A 13,402-nucleotide genomic window follows, 5' to 3' on the forward strand; every position below is an offset into this window, starting at 1 on the left:
GCGCGGTGCCCGGCGGAGTTAGGACCCCGCAGGCGCCGGGAAGCCCTCAGGTCCCCTCGTAGTGAGACGCGGAGGCATTTCTCCATCTGAACGGGAGGGAGACGCGCGGCACCGGCAGAGTTTAGGACCCCGTGGAAGCCGGGCAGGCCTCAGCATCGCTGTAGTGAGACGCACTGTGCCCGGCAGAGTTTAGGACCCCGCGGAAGTTGTGTAGCCATCCGAGTCGCTGTAGTGAGATGTACGGCACCCGGCGGAGTTTAGGACCCCGTGGACGCCGGCGTTGTTTGGAAACCCCACGTAAGCCGGGAAGCCCTCAGATCCTGTCATAGTGAGAATCGCGGCGCCAGCGGAGTTTAGTGAGACGCACGGTAGGACCCCGCCGAGAAGCTCGGTGCCCGGTGGAGTTTAGGACCCCACGGAAGCCGGGAAGCCCTCAGCTCCTGTCATAGTGAGAATCGCGGCGCCAACGGAGTTTAAGATCCCGCGGAAGCCGTCGTAGTGAGACGCAGAGCGGAGTTTAGGACCCCGCGGAAGCCGGGAAGCCCTCAGTTCCCCTCGTAGTGAGACGTGCGGCGCCCGGTGGAGTTTAGGACCCCGCGGAAGCCGGGAAGCCCTCAGCTCCCCTCGTAGTGAGACGTGCGGCGCCCGGTGGAGTTTAGGACCCCGCGGAAGCCGGGAAGCCCTCAGCTCCCCTCGTAGTGAGAAGAGCGGCGCCCGGCGGAGTTTAGGACCCTGCGGAAGCCGGGAAGCCCTCAGCTCCCCTCGTAGTGAGAAGAGCGGTGCCCGGCGGAGTTTAGGACCCTGCGGAAGCCGGGAAGCCCTCAGCTCCCCTCGTAGTGAGACGCACGGTAGGACCCCGCCGAGAAGCTCGGTGCCCGGTGGAGTTTAGGACCCTGCGGAAGCCGGGAAGCCCTCAGCTCCCCTCGTAGTGAGACGTGCGGCGCCCGGTGGAGTTTAGGACCCCGCGGAAGCCGGGAAGCCCTCAGCTCCCCTCGTAGTGAGACGCACGGTAGGACCCCGCCGAGAAGCTCGGTGCCCGGTGGAGTTTAGGACCCTGCGGAAGCCGGGAAGCCCTCAGCTCCCCTCGTAGTGAGACGCACGGTAGGACCCCGCCGAGAAGCTCGGTGCCCGGTGGAGTTTAGGACCCTGCGGAAGCCGGGAAGCCCTCAGCTCCCCTCGTAGTGAGAAGCTCGGTGCCCGGTGGAGTTTAGGACCCTGCGGAAGCCGGGAAGCCCTCAGCTCCCCTCGTAGTGAGAAGCTCGGTGCCCGGTGGAGTTTAGGACCCTGCGGAAGCCGGGAAGCCCTCAGCTCCCCTCGTAGTGAGAAGCTCGGTGCCCGGTGGAGTTTAGGACCCTGCGGAAGCCGGGAAGCCCTCAGCTCCCCTCGTAGTGAGAAGCTCGGTGCCCGGCGGAGTTTAGGACCCTGCGGAAGCCGGGAAGCCCTCAGCTCCCCTCGTAGTGAGAAGCTCGGTGCCCGGTGGAGTTTAGGACCCTGCGGAACCCGGGAAGCCCTCAGCTCCCCTCGTAGTGAGAAGCTCGGTGCCCGGTGGAGTTTAGGACCCTGCGGAAGCCGGGAAGCCCTCAGCTCCCCTCGTAGTGAGAAGCTCGGTGCCCGGCGGAGTTTAGGACCCTGCGGAAGCCGGGAAGCCCTCAGCTCCCCTCGTAGTGAGAAGCTCGGTGCCCGGCGGAGTTTAGGACCCTGCGGAACCCGGGAAGCCCTCAGCTCCCCTCGTAGTGAGAAGCTCGGTGCCCGGTGGAGTTTAGGACCCTGCGGAAGCCGGGAAGCCCTCAGCTCCCCTCGTAGTGAGAAGCTCGGTGCCCGGCGGAGTTTAGGACCCTGCGGAAGCCGGGAAGCCCTCAGCTCCCCTCGTAGTGAGAAGCTCGGTGCCCGGTGGAGTTTAGGACCCTGCGGAACCCGGGAAGCCCTCAGCTCCCCTCGTAGTGAGAAGCTCGGTGCCCGGTGGAGTTTAGGACCCTGCGGAAGCCGGGAAGCCCTCAGCTCCCCTCGTAGTGAGAAGCTCGGTGCCCGGTGGAGTTTAGGACCCTGCGGAACCCGGGAAGCCCTCAGCTCCCCTCGTAGTGAGAAGCTCGGTGCCCGGTGGAGTTTAGGACCCTGCGGAAGCCGGGAAGCCCTCAGCTCCGCTCCCCAGCGTCGCTGTAGCCATTTCTCCACCTGAACTGGAGGGAGACGCGGCGGAACGCGGAGGGTCGAACCGAGCCGCTTCTCATGGCGCTGTGTGCGCTCCTGCTGGCGCTCTGGTTCGCGTCCCCGCCGTGCGCGTCCCGCGTCTTCACCAACCACTGGGCGGTCCGGATCAGCGGCGGCGCCGAGCTCGCCGAGCGCATTGCCAGCAAGTACGGGTACAGGAACATGGGACAGGTAGGCGTCCTCGGAACCGAGTACCCGCTGGACACCTGCTCCGGGCCGGAGTTGAGCGGCGTGCAGGAAAAGTTCAGACATCTCTTCCTTCCTCCCTCTCTCTCCCTCTCTTTCTCGCCTTCTCTCCGTGTGTGTAGTTGGACTTGCGTGGAAATGTGGGACAAAGTACAGCGCGCATGCGCGGTGCCTGTTTATTACCGATTATCGATTAGACGACACTGCGCTTCCTCGACCCCGCGGAAATCGATCTAATCTCCACAAAACAAGTGCAAACGGCGACAACAGCGCGTCTTTCCGCCGCCGAACCGGAAGTGCTTCCTGATTGGAATTTGCATGTTAAAGACGGCGGATATTTTCCTTTCCTCCTCATTTACATGAACCACGTCCACAGCCAGCAGGACAGCTCTCCAGTCCTCCTGGTCCGGGACCTCCAGCAGGTCTCCTCCTGCTCTTCTTCTGTCCATCATGATCTTCTGCTGCTTCTAGCACGTTGGATCCTTCTTGTTTTGGTGGCATCTGAACTCATGTTCTTCTTCGTTTGCTGTGTTTCCTGATTGAGGAAAGCTGGCATCAGGTGATCAGGAACTGTCCCTCCACCTGACTTCACACCCACAAACATGCAGTCGAGCCAAAACATCATAAATCATAAAATATTCTGGTATCGCAGACGGTGGTGTATGTCAATTTAGCTCTAATCTGGATCTGATCCGATGGAGAAGCTGGACTTGTGTGGGTCTGATCCGCTGGAGAAGCTGGACGTGTGTGGGTCTGATCCTCTGGAGAAGCTGGACGTGTGTGGGTCTGATCCGCTGGAGAAGCTGGACGTGTGTGGGTCTGATCCGCTGGAGAAGCTGGACGTGTGTGCGTCTGATCCGCTGGAGAAGCTGGACGTGTGTGGGTCTGATCCTCTGGAGAAGCTGGACGTGTGTGGGTCTGATCCTCTGGAGAAGCTGGACGTGTGTGGGTCTGATCCTCTGGAGAAGCTGGACGTGTGTGGGTCTGATCCTCTGGAGAAGCTGGACGTGTGGTGGGTCTGATCCTCTGGAGAAGCTGGACGTGTGTGGGTCTGATCCGCTGGAGAAGCTGGACGTGTGCGGGTCTGATCCGCTGGAGAAGCTGGACGTGTGCGGGTCTGATCCGCTGGAGAAGCTGGACGTGTGCGGGTCTGATCCTCTGGAGAAGCTGGACGTGTGCGGGTCTGATCCGCTGGAGAAGCTGGACGTGTGCGGGTCTGATCCTCTGGAGAAGCTGGACGTGTGTGGGTCTGATCCGCTGGAGAAGCTGGACGTGTGCGGGTCTGATCCTCTGGAGAAGCTGGACGTGTGCGGGTCTGATCCTCTGGAGAAGCTGGACGTGTGCGGGTCTGATCCTCTGGAGAAGCTGGACGTGTGCGGGTCTGATCCTCTGGAGAAGCTGGACGTGTGCGGGTCTGATCCTCTGGAGAAGCTGGACGTGTGCGGGTCTGATCCGCTGGAGAAGCTGGACGTGTGCGGGTCTGATCCGCTGGAGAAGCTGGACGTGTGCGGGTCTGATCCTCTGGAGAAGCTGGACGTGTGTGACGTGGGTTCTGATCCTCTGGAGAAGCTGGACGTGTGCGGGTCTGATCCTCTGGAGAAGCTGGACGTGTGCGGGTCTGATCCGCTGGAGAAGCTGGACGTGTGTGGGTCTGATCCTCTGGAGAAGCTGGACGTGTGTGGGTCTGATCCTCTGGAGAAGCTGGACGTGTGTGGGTCTGATCCGCTGGAGAAACTTGGGGCAGTGCGGCTACCAGACCAGGCTGAGATCTTCGTCTGGTGGTTCCAGGGAGGAGCTCTGGGTTGTTGGTTGAGCTGGACTCATCTGGTCATGGGTGACAGCAGTGTGGTTAATTTCAGTGTTCATGCTGGAGTTCCTGTGAGCAGAGCGTTGCAGAATTGTTCATCATTTTTCATATTTTTTTTTAACTTTATATAAATATGAAATATTGAATCTTTTTAGTGCGCAGTGGGCCATTCATGTGGAGCTCCTGGCTGGTGGCTCTGTGCTGTGATGGGTTGTCTGTTTAAAGTTCTCCACACGGGACTGTTGAGTTGGTGAGATGGAGAAGATCCTGACCAGACGTGAAGATGGATAAACGGTGACGATCCACAGTCCCAGCTGGACCGTCTGGCCCGCGCCCGGCCGCGCCGCCATTTTATCGTCCCGGGCGCATGCGGCTATAAATCCGCCATTTCCACCGAGAGACGTGCAGACGCGCGTGGACGTGGTTTGTGGGAATTTGACTGTAAATGTGTCTGCAGTCCCAGAGTGCATCTGGCTTCTCAGTAAACCTTCATTCAGCTGGTGCGCTTGTGGAGACATGTCCCAACACACTCCTTTAGGGGCAGATTGCTCTCTTTTTGGTGGTGGTGAGAAGGCGCGTGAATGCACCATGAATCGTTCTTCTGCTTGAGAAGATGCTGGGAATGGAGGTGTGATGGCAGGACTCGCGGTGATGTGTTCTTCTGTAGAACTGGGCCTGTGCGCTGAGGAATGTCACGAGTTGCGTCACCAGACGGTTTTATTGCGACGCGCCCGCGATGCTTCGGGGTTTTGGAACCATCCTGGAAGTTTCGACCTGGACCACGCATGCCATAATTGTAATGTTGGTTTGTAGGTGTCTGAATGCGCGTGAACGTTCCTACTTCTGCGTCTAACAGACTTTTTTTTTTTTTTTTTTTTTTTTTCAGATCGGTGACCTGCAGGATTTCTACCATTTCTTCCACAGTCACACCATCAAGCGTTCCACCCTGTCCAGCAGGGGCCACCACAGCTTCATCTCCATGGAGCCGAAGGTAACCACCCCCTCACGCAGAGTCTTCTTAGTGTGGCAGAACGCGACTGCATCATATGAAGGTCATATGAAATGACCTTCATATTCCCAGGAAGGTTTGTTGATGTTCTGACCAAGACCATATTGTGGAGGTCTACCTGACCCATGGAGAGATACATGGACCTCTGGCCTAAATATAATCCACTAAAATGAGTTGACATAACTGCTACATCCACCTCTGATCCGGAGCCTTTCAGATCCACGTCTTCTAATCTCAATCTGCTGTGCAGGTGCAGTGGGTCCAGCAGCAGGTGGTTCGCCGGCGGGTTAAAAGGGATTATAAACTGGCCACACCCACTTTCAGCCACGCCCAGTCAAGCCCCACCTCATCCATCTACTTCAATGATGCCAAGTGGAGCAGCATGTGGTACATAGTAAGTAGAAGTGTGTGTGTGTGTGTGTGTTTCTGCGTTACTCAGATCATCTGTTTCATTTGTATAGTTATATATTTGTATAATGTATAATTAATTTTATTGTTATATAATATTAATACGATGTATTATTCCCAAAGTGCTGAGCATAGAGAACCATAATCAAGCTGCTCATTATGTCATCCCATGTTTGGATAATAGGAATTATGACAGATTGGATTTATTATATATATATATTTTTTTTTTGTAAAGTCTTCTTCTGAAAGATTTAGTCTGGAGCAGGGCTGTTGTTAGGTGCACAAGCACAAAAAAAAGACGACATTACATTAAATTACGCGGTTTTACAGGTCCATGTAGGCAATATTGATTTAACTAACTCTCTGGTTAACATAAGGTTCTTAATTTGACAAGAAAGGTGACTTGATGAGAACATGTTGGTGCTTAAAGTGCTTCACTGAGCTGAAATTAAAACAAGATAAATGAAATAAAAATAAAATCTAAATTAAAAGTGCGAGTGTTTTATGGGCTTAAACTTGACTATCGTCTCGGCCTGATGATTGGAAATGCAGCGGTGAGCGGGGACATTTATTGCTGCGTGTAATGCGTTTTGTAGATGCATTGTGCTTTTTATATCGTTTAATTTCTCGAGCTCACTCAGTAAATGAGTGGTCAGGTGATTTGTTTCGATTCGCACAAAAATGGATGCTGAGGTGGTGAAGTGGAGGCTACCTTCTAGTTACCATTGGGAAATGATGTCCCCACTCTAGAGCCCTGGGTGGGTGGTGAGACTGTGTTTTATGACCGTAACTGTGTGTGTGTGTGTGTGTGTGTGTCTGTGTAGCACTGTAATGGAGACATCCATAACTGCCAGTCCGACATGAACATTGTTGGAGCCTGGAAGAGAGGATACACCGGCAAAGACGTGGTGGTGACCATCCTGGACGACGGCATCGAGAGAAACCATCCGGACCTTGTCCAGAACTATGTAAGGCTGTGTGCGCGTGTGTTTAACCCCGGCTTGTACAGAACATGCCGGATTAACTGCGGCCCTCTGTGCTTCTAGGACAACCAGGCCAGTTATGATGTGAATGGTAATGACCTGGACCCCATGCCCCGATATGATGCCAGCAATGAGAACAAGTGAGCGCCACCTTCCTCCCTCTTTTTAGCGTGGGTGTGTGTGAATGTGCTGTTCATTCCTCTGTAATCTGGGGTTGGATTCCTGTCTCTCGTCCCCCAGATTCCCTTTAAAATGCTTTATAAAACCGCTCAGTACACCAGTTCACTGGTGGCCTGCTTTTTAACCAGGAGAGAGAGATACTTTTATCTTTTTGTGTGTGTGTGTGTGTGTGTCTGTCCTTGTACTTATTTTTGCAAACACATAAAAATGTAAATCAGTGTATCTGTTCCCCATTAGAAAAGATAAAAGGGGGAAATGATGAAAATGAATGAGGAGGTGGGTATGTTTAGAAGTAGTTCCAGTAGTTTGAAGGTCCTGTATTGAACATCAGTGTGTGTCTACCTGCCGATGTTGACCCCTGACCTGTCTTATGTGTCTGGTTTGCTGGAGGATTCCTGTGTGTGTGTGTGTGTGTGTGTGTGTAAACCTGCAGTCCTCCCCAACACACATGCACAAATTCTCACTCTTTCAAAGTGTGTACCGCCAGTTACTGAGTCTGTGCATGAAAATTGTGTGTGTGTGTGTGTGTGTGTGTGTGTGTGTGTGTGTGTGTGTGTGTGTGTGTGTGTGGCAGGCATGGGACGCGGTGTGCAGGTGAAGTGGCAGCATCTGCAAACAACTCTCACTGCACGGTGGGCATAGCTTACAACGCACGCATTGGAGGTGAGGTGGCATGATGTGTGTATGGTTTCCTGTGTAGGTGTACAGTAAACGTACAGTTTTATACGTTCTTTATTATGTCTCTTCTCTCAACATTTGACACCTTCATTTGATGTAAACAGCTTGTATAAATGTAAAGAACTAAACATAACTAAACTGCTGGGAACAGAAGTTAGTACAGCCCTATGTCCAGAAGAAGAAAGAAAGTGAAGTGATTGTATGCTGTGCTGCTGTGCCACACACGTCCCGCTTCACCATCAGATCCACACACGTCCCGCTTCACCATCAGATCCACACACGTCCCGCTTCACCATCAGATCCACACACGTCCCGCTTCACCATCAGATCCACACACGTCCCGCTTCACCAGCAGATCCACACACGTCCCGCTTCACCATCAGATCCACACACGTCCCGCTTCACCAGCAGATCCACACACGTCCCGCTTCACCAGCAGATCCACACACGTCCCGCTTCACCAGCAGATCCACACACGTCCCGCTTCACCATCAGATCCACACACGTCCAGCTTCACCATCAGATCCACACACGTCCAGCTTCACCATCAGATCCACACACGTCCCGCTTCACCAGCAGATCCACACACGTCCCGCTTCACCATCAGATCCACACACGTCCCGCTTCACCAGCAGATCCACACACGTCCCGCTTCACCATCAGATCCACACACGTCCCGCTTCACCAGCAGATCCACACACGTCCCGCTTCACCAGCAGATCCACACACGTCCAGCTTCACCATCAGATCCACACACGTCCAGCTTCACCATCAGATCCACACACGTCCAGCTTCACCATCAGATCCACACACGTCCAGCTTCACCATCAGATCCACACACGTCCAGCTTCACCATCAGATCCACACACGTCCAGCTTCACCATCAGATCCACACACGTCCCGCTTCACCATCAGATCCACACACGTCCCGCTTCACCATCAGATCCACACACGTCCCGCTTCACCAGCAGATCCACACACGTCCCGCTTCACCATCAGATCCACACACGTCCCGCTTCACCAGCAGATCCACACACGTCCAGCTTCACCATCAGATCCACACACGTCCCGCTTCACCAGCAGATCCACACACGTCCCGCTTCACCAGCAGATCCACACACGTCCCGCTTCACCAGCAGATCCACACACGTCCCGCTTCACCAGCAGATCCACACACGTCCCGCTTCACCAGCAGATCCACACACGTCCCGCTTCACCATCAGATCCACACACGTCCCGCTTCACCAGCAGATCCACACACGTCCCGCTTCACCATCAGATCCACACACGTCCCGCTTCACCATCAGATCCACACACGTCCCGCTTCACCATCAGATCCACACACGTCCCGCTTCACCAGCAGATCCACACACGTCCAGCTTCACCATCAGATCCACACACGTCCCGCTTCACCAGCAGATCCACACACGTCCCGCTTCACCAGCAGATCCACACACGTCCCGCTTCACCAGCAGATCCACACACGTCCCGCTTCACCAGCAGATCCACACACGTCCCGCTTCACCATCAGATCCACACACGTCCCGCTTGACCATCAGATCCACACACGTCCCGCTTCACCAGCAGATCCACACACGTCCCGCTTCACCATCAGATCCACACACGTCCCGCTTCACCATCAGATCCACACACGTCCCGCTTGACCATCAGATCCACACACGTCCCGCTTGACCATCAGATCCACACACATCCCGCTTCACCAGCAGATCCACACAAGTCCCGCTTCACCATCAGATCCACACACGTCCCGCTTCACCATCAGATCCACACACGTCCAGCTTCACCATCAGATCCACACACGTCCCGCTTCACCATCAGATCCACACACGTCCCGCTTCACCATCAGATCCACACACGTCCAGCTTCACCATCAGATCCACACACGTCCCGCTTCACCATCAGATCCACACACGTCCCGCTTCACCATCAGATCCACACACGTCCCGCTTCACCATCAGATCCACACACGTCCCGCTTCACCATCAGATCCACACACGTCCCGCTTGACCAGCAGATCCACACACGTCCCGCTTGACCAGCAGATCCACACACGTCCCGCTTGACCAGCAGATCCACACACGTCCCGCTTGACCAGCAGATCCACACACGTCCCGCTTGACCAGCAGATCCACACACGTCCCGCTTGACCAGCAGATCCACACACGTCCCGCTTGACCAGCAGATCCACACACGTCCCGCTTGACCAGCAGATCCACACACGTCCCGCTTCACCAGCAGATCCACACACGTCCCGCTTCTCGAGGACCGATATTGAACTGTCCTATATTCGTATTTTAAAGTGTGTGTGCGTGTGTGTGTGTGTGTGTGTGAAGGTGTGCGGATGCTTGATGGGGACGTGACTGATATGGTCGAGGCGAAGTCCCTCAGTCTGCAGCCACAGCACATTGACATCTACAGTGCCAGCTGGGGACCCGATGACGATGGCAAGACGGTGGACGGCCCGGCAGCACTCGCCAGGCAGGCTTTTGAGAACGGCATCCGGCAGGTGCGCACGCACACGCACACACACACACACACACACACACACACACACACACACATACACACACACACACACCACACACACACACACACACACACACACACACACACACACACACGATCTCCAGACTGAAACGCGCGAACATTGTTCTAGTTTAACCGAGTGAAATAAAGAGTGTCAGCCGCAGGTACGGAGAGACACAGCGATGTTCCATCAGCCCCGCCTCTTTCCATCAGCCCCGCCCATTTCAGCACAGGGTCTGATTAGGACGAGACGAGCACACACAGTGCATTTAACTCCTCCCTCTTCTCCAGGGCAGGAAGGGGCGTGGCTCCATTTTTGTGTGGGCATCAGGTAATGGTGGGCGGAGTCGAGACCACTGCTCCTGTGACGGCTACACCAACTCCATCTACACCATCAGCATCAGCAGCACGGCCGAGAGCGGCCGCAAGCCCTGGTACCTGGAGGAGTGCGCGTCCACGCTGACCACCACCTACAGCAGCGGCGAGAACTACGACCGCAAGATCGTGAGTGGCGCCATGACGACGTCTCTATTCCAGTTAAAATCTATAAAATAAGAACATCTTTTGCTATAGAGAGAGTGTGTGTGTGTGTGTGTGTGTGTGTGTGTTCTGGCGTGACCTGCAGTGTGTGTATGTGAACTGGTTCTCTCTCAGCTCGCAGCTTGTCTCACACACTGGTGTGAAATTCCTCTCTCTTTTGTTGAAGCCCAACACACACACGCCACAGTCTTACACACTCATCTCCTGGCTCCTTCCAAAAGGACCAAATCCAGCATGAGGACGCAGGAAGAAGAAGACGTGTCTGTAACCGACTCTTCACTTCTTCTCATGTCTGCAGCTCCTCCGTCTCTCAGCAGCTTTTCGAGCCTCCATGTCACTCCTCACACCACTCACTGCGGCTCCTTTACTTCTTTTGAGTGGACAAAAGTCTGGACACCTCCTCATTCAACGTGTTTTCTTTATCTTCATGACCATTTACGTTGGTAGATTCTCACTGAAGGCATCAAAACTATGAATGAACACATGTGGAGTTCTGTACTTAACAAAAAAAGGTGAAATAGCTGAAAACATGTTTTATATTCTAGTTTCTTTGCTCTGATTACTGCTTTACACACTCTTGGCATTCTCTCGATGAGCTTCAAGAGGTCGTCACCTGAAATGCTTCTCCAACAGTCTTGAAGGAGTTCAACACCAGAGGTGTTTAGCACTTGTTGGTCCAGCTCACCCCAAACCATCTGGACTGGGTTCAGGTCCGGTGACTGTGGAGGTCAGGTCTCCACTTTTTGTTAAGTACAGAACTCCACATGTGTTCATTCATATTTTTGATGCCTTCAGTGAGAAAATATGAAGATAAAGAACACACGTTGAATGAGAAGGTGTCCAGACGTTTGGTCTCTACTGTACATCTGATGTTTGTAATATTCATGTTTTATGACGTTGTCGTCATCTGTAGATAACTACTGACCTCCGCCAGCGCTGCACTGACAGCCACACGGGGACCTCAGCCTCCGCACCGATGGCTGCTGGGATCATCGCGCTGGCATTAGAAGCAAAGTAAGACAGGAATGGAGGACATTTACACGCGCACTGTCTCGCACACACGGTCAACTTTCCAGAAGAAGGTTTTTATTTGCACATTTTAGTATGGTTTGTATCTGTTTTGGTTTATGTATGGTGTGTGTGTGTGTGTGTGTGTGTGTGTGTGTCTCAGTCCTCTCCTAACATGGAGGGACGTTCAGCACATCATCGTGAAAACGTCTCGCGCTGGACATCTGAGCGCTCCGGACTGGAAAACCAATGCGGCAGGATACAACGGTACCTCCACTTACGCGCAGGCCGGAGTGGGGGGAGTGGCTCCATGTGGAGTGCCTTCACCTGATTGGTTGTTTCTGCAGTCAGTCATCTCTATGGCTTTGGGTTGATGGACGCGGAGGCGATGGTGAGGGAGGCGGAGCGATGGAAGCAGGTCCCCGCTCAGCACATCTGTCTGGAAAATGCTGACCGACAATTCAGGTAACCATAGCAACTGCCCTTCCACTGAAGCACCTCCTGAAGCGCATGGGGAAAAAGTGTGTGTTTATGAGGCTTGTTAAATGTAACTGATGTTAGTTAGTTAGTTAGTTAGTTGACTAGACCCATGTTGGTTAGGTGGTTATGGAGTACTGGGATTATGGGTAATCTGGAATCCTCCACAGTCCACGTTGCTGTAAACATTTTTCGTCCCTCCGCCTGAATTTCCTGCCCTTTTAAAGACTCATCACTGTGGTCGCAGTTGTGTGCAGGAAATGATGATGATGATGATGATGATTCTGTCTCCTGTAGGACAATTCGGCCTGAGCATGTGGTTCGATCCATGTACAAAGCGACTGGCTGCACAGACAATGCCAACCACCATGTCATCTACCTGGAACACGTGGTGGTGCGCATCACGATTCAGCACCCCCGCCGGGGAGACCTGTCAATCAACCTCACCTCTCCGTCCGGCACCAAGTCTCAGCTCCTGGCCAACAGGTACGAACCAGAGAAGACGTTCACCTGCACACAATTACCATGGCTGGTAGTGGCCTAGCGGATGAACCAGAAGACCCAGGTTCAAAACCCACTTACTACCATCGTGTCCTTGAGCAGGACACGAAACCCTGAGTGTCTCCAGGGGGGGGACTGTCCCTGTAACTACTGGTTGTAAGTCTGGATAAGGGCGTCTGGTAAATGCTGTAAATGTAACTTGACATTTGGTGGATTAAATCTCCTGTGTGTGTGTCCAGGCTGTTTGACCACTCGATGGAAGGCTTTAAGAACTGGGAGTTCATGACCACGCACTGCTGGGGTGAGAAGGCTGCAGGAGACTGGGTTCTAGAGATCCACGACTCGCCATCACAGCTACGCAGCCAGAAAGCCCCAGGTATCTCCAGCGTTCCGAGAGGACCAGTCACGCTTCACCCTGCCGTCACGCTTCCATCCACCTTAAACCTTGAGGTCCGAGAGGACCAGCCATGAACCTCGACTGGACCAATCACGCGTCCGTCCACCAAAAACCTCACGTTCTTACTGTACCAGTCACGCGTCCGTCTCCCAAAAACCTCACGTTCTCACTGGACCCACCACACATCCGTCCACCAAAAACCTCGCGTTCTCACTGGACCCGTCACGCGTCCGTCAACCAAAAACCTCGACTGGACCAATCACGCGTCCGTCCACCAAAAACCTCACATTCTCACTGGACCCGTCACGCGTCCGTCCACCAAAAACCTCACGTTCTCACTGGACCCACCACACATCCGTCCACCAAAAACCTCACGTTCTCACTGGACCCGTCACGCGTCCGTCCACCAAAAACCTCACGTTCTCACTGGACCCACCACACATCCGTCCACCAAAAACCTCACGTTCTCACTG

General features: G+C 54.1%; 1 protein-coding gene across 2 annotated transcripts in view; it reads left to right on the forward strand.

Annotated features, from left to right (window-relative positions):
* The first annotated feature begins 2,041 nt into the window (after positions 1–2,041).
* LOC114783332 (proprotein convertase subtilisin/kexin type 5-like) overlaps positions 2,042–13,402 on the forward strand; it is a 29,917-nt gene continuing 18,556 nt past the window's right edge. The window contains exons 1-13 of one of the 2 annotated variants that reach the window (XM_028968772.1): positions 2,042–2,379; positions 5,088–5,192; positions 5,461–5,604; positions 6,443–6,586; positions 6,665–6,741; positions 7,356–7,444; positions 9,814–9,986; positions 10,298–10,510; positions 11,460–11,560; positions 11,718–11,821; positions 11,902–12,019; positions 12,329–12,517; positions 12,772–12,908. In XM_028968772.1, the coding sequence (XP_028824605.1) occupies positions 2,227–2,379; positions 5,088–5,192; positions 5,461–5,604; positions 6,443–6,586; positions 6,665–6,741; positions 7,356–7,444; positions 9,814–9,986; positions 10,298–10,510; positions 11,460–11,560; positions 11,718–11,821; positions 11,902–12,019; positions 12,329–12,517; positions 12,772–12,908 (1,747 nt within the window). In that variant the 5' untranslated portion in view covers positions 2,042–2,226. The remainder of the gene's footprint in view (positions 2,380–5,087; positions 5,193–5,460; positions 5,605–6,442; positions 6,587–6,664; positions 6,742–7,355; positions 7,445–9,813; positions 9,987–10,297; positions 10,511–11,459; positions 11,561–11,717; positions 11,822–11,901; positions 12,020–12,328; positions 12,518–12,771; positions 12,909–13,402) is intronic. The other variant, XM_028968771.1, reaches the window with a different exon arrangement.

Source organism: Denticeps clupeoides, unplaced genomic scaffold, assembly GCF_900700375.1.
Source record: "Denticeps clupeoides unplaced genomic scaffold, fDenClu1.1, whole genome shotgun sequence".
In the NCBI taxonomy this organism is placed as follows: domain Eukaryota; kingdom Metazoa; phylum Chordata; class Actinopteri; order Clupeiformes; family Denticipitidae; genus Denticeps; species Denticeps clupeoides.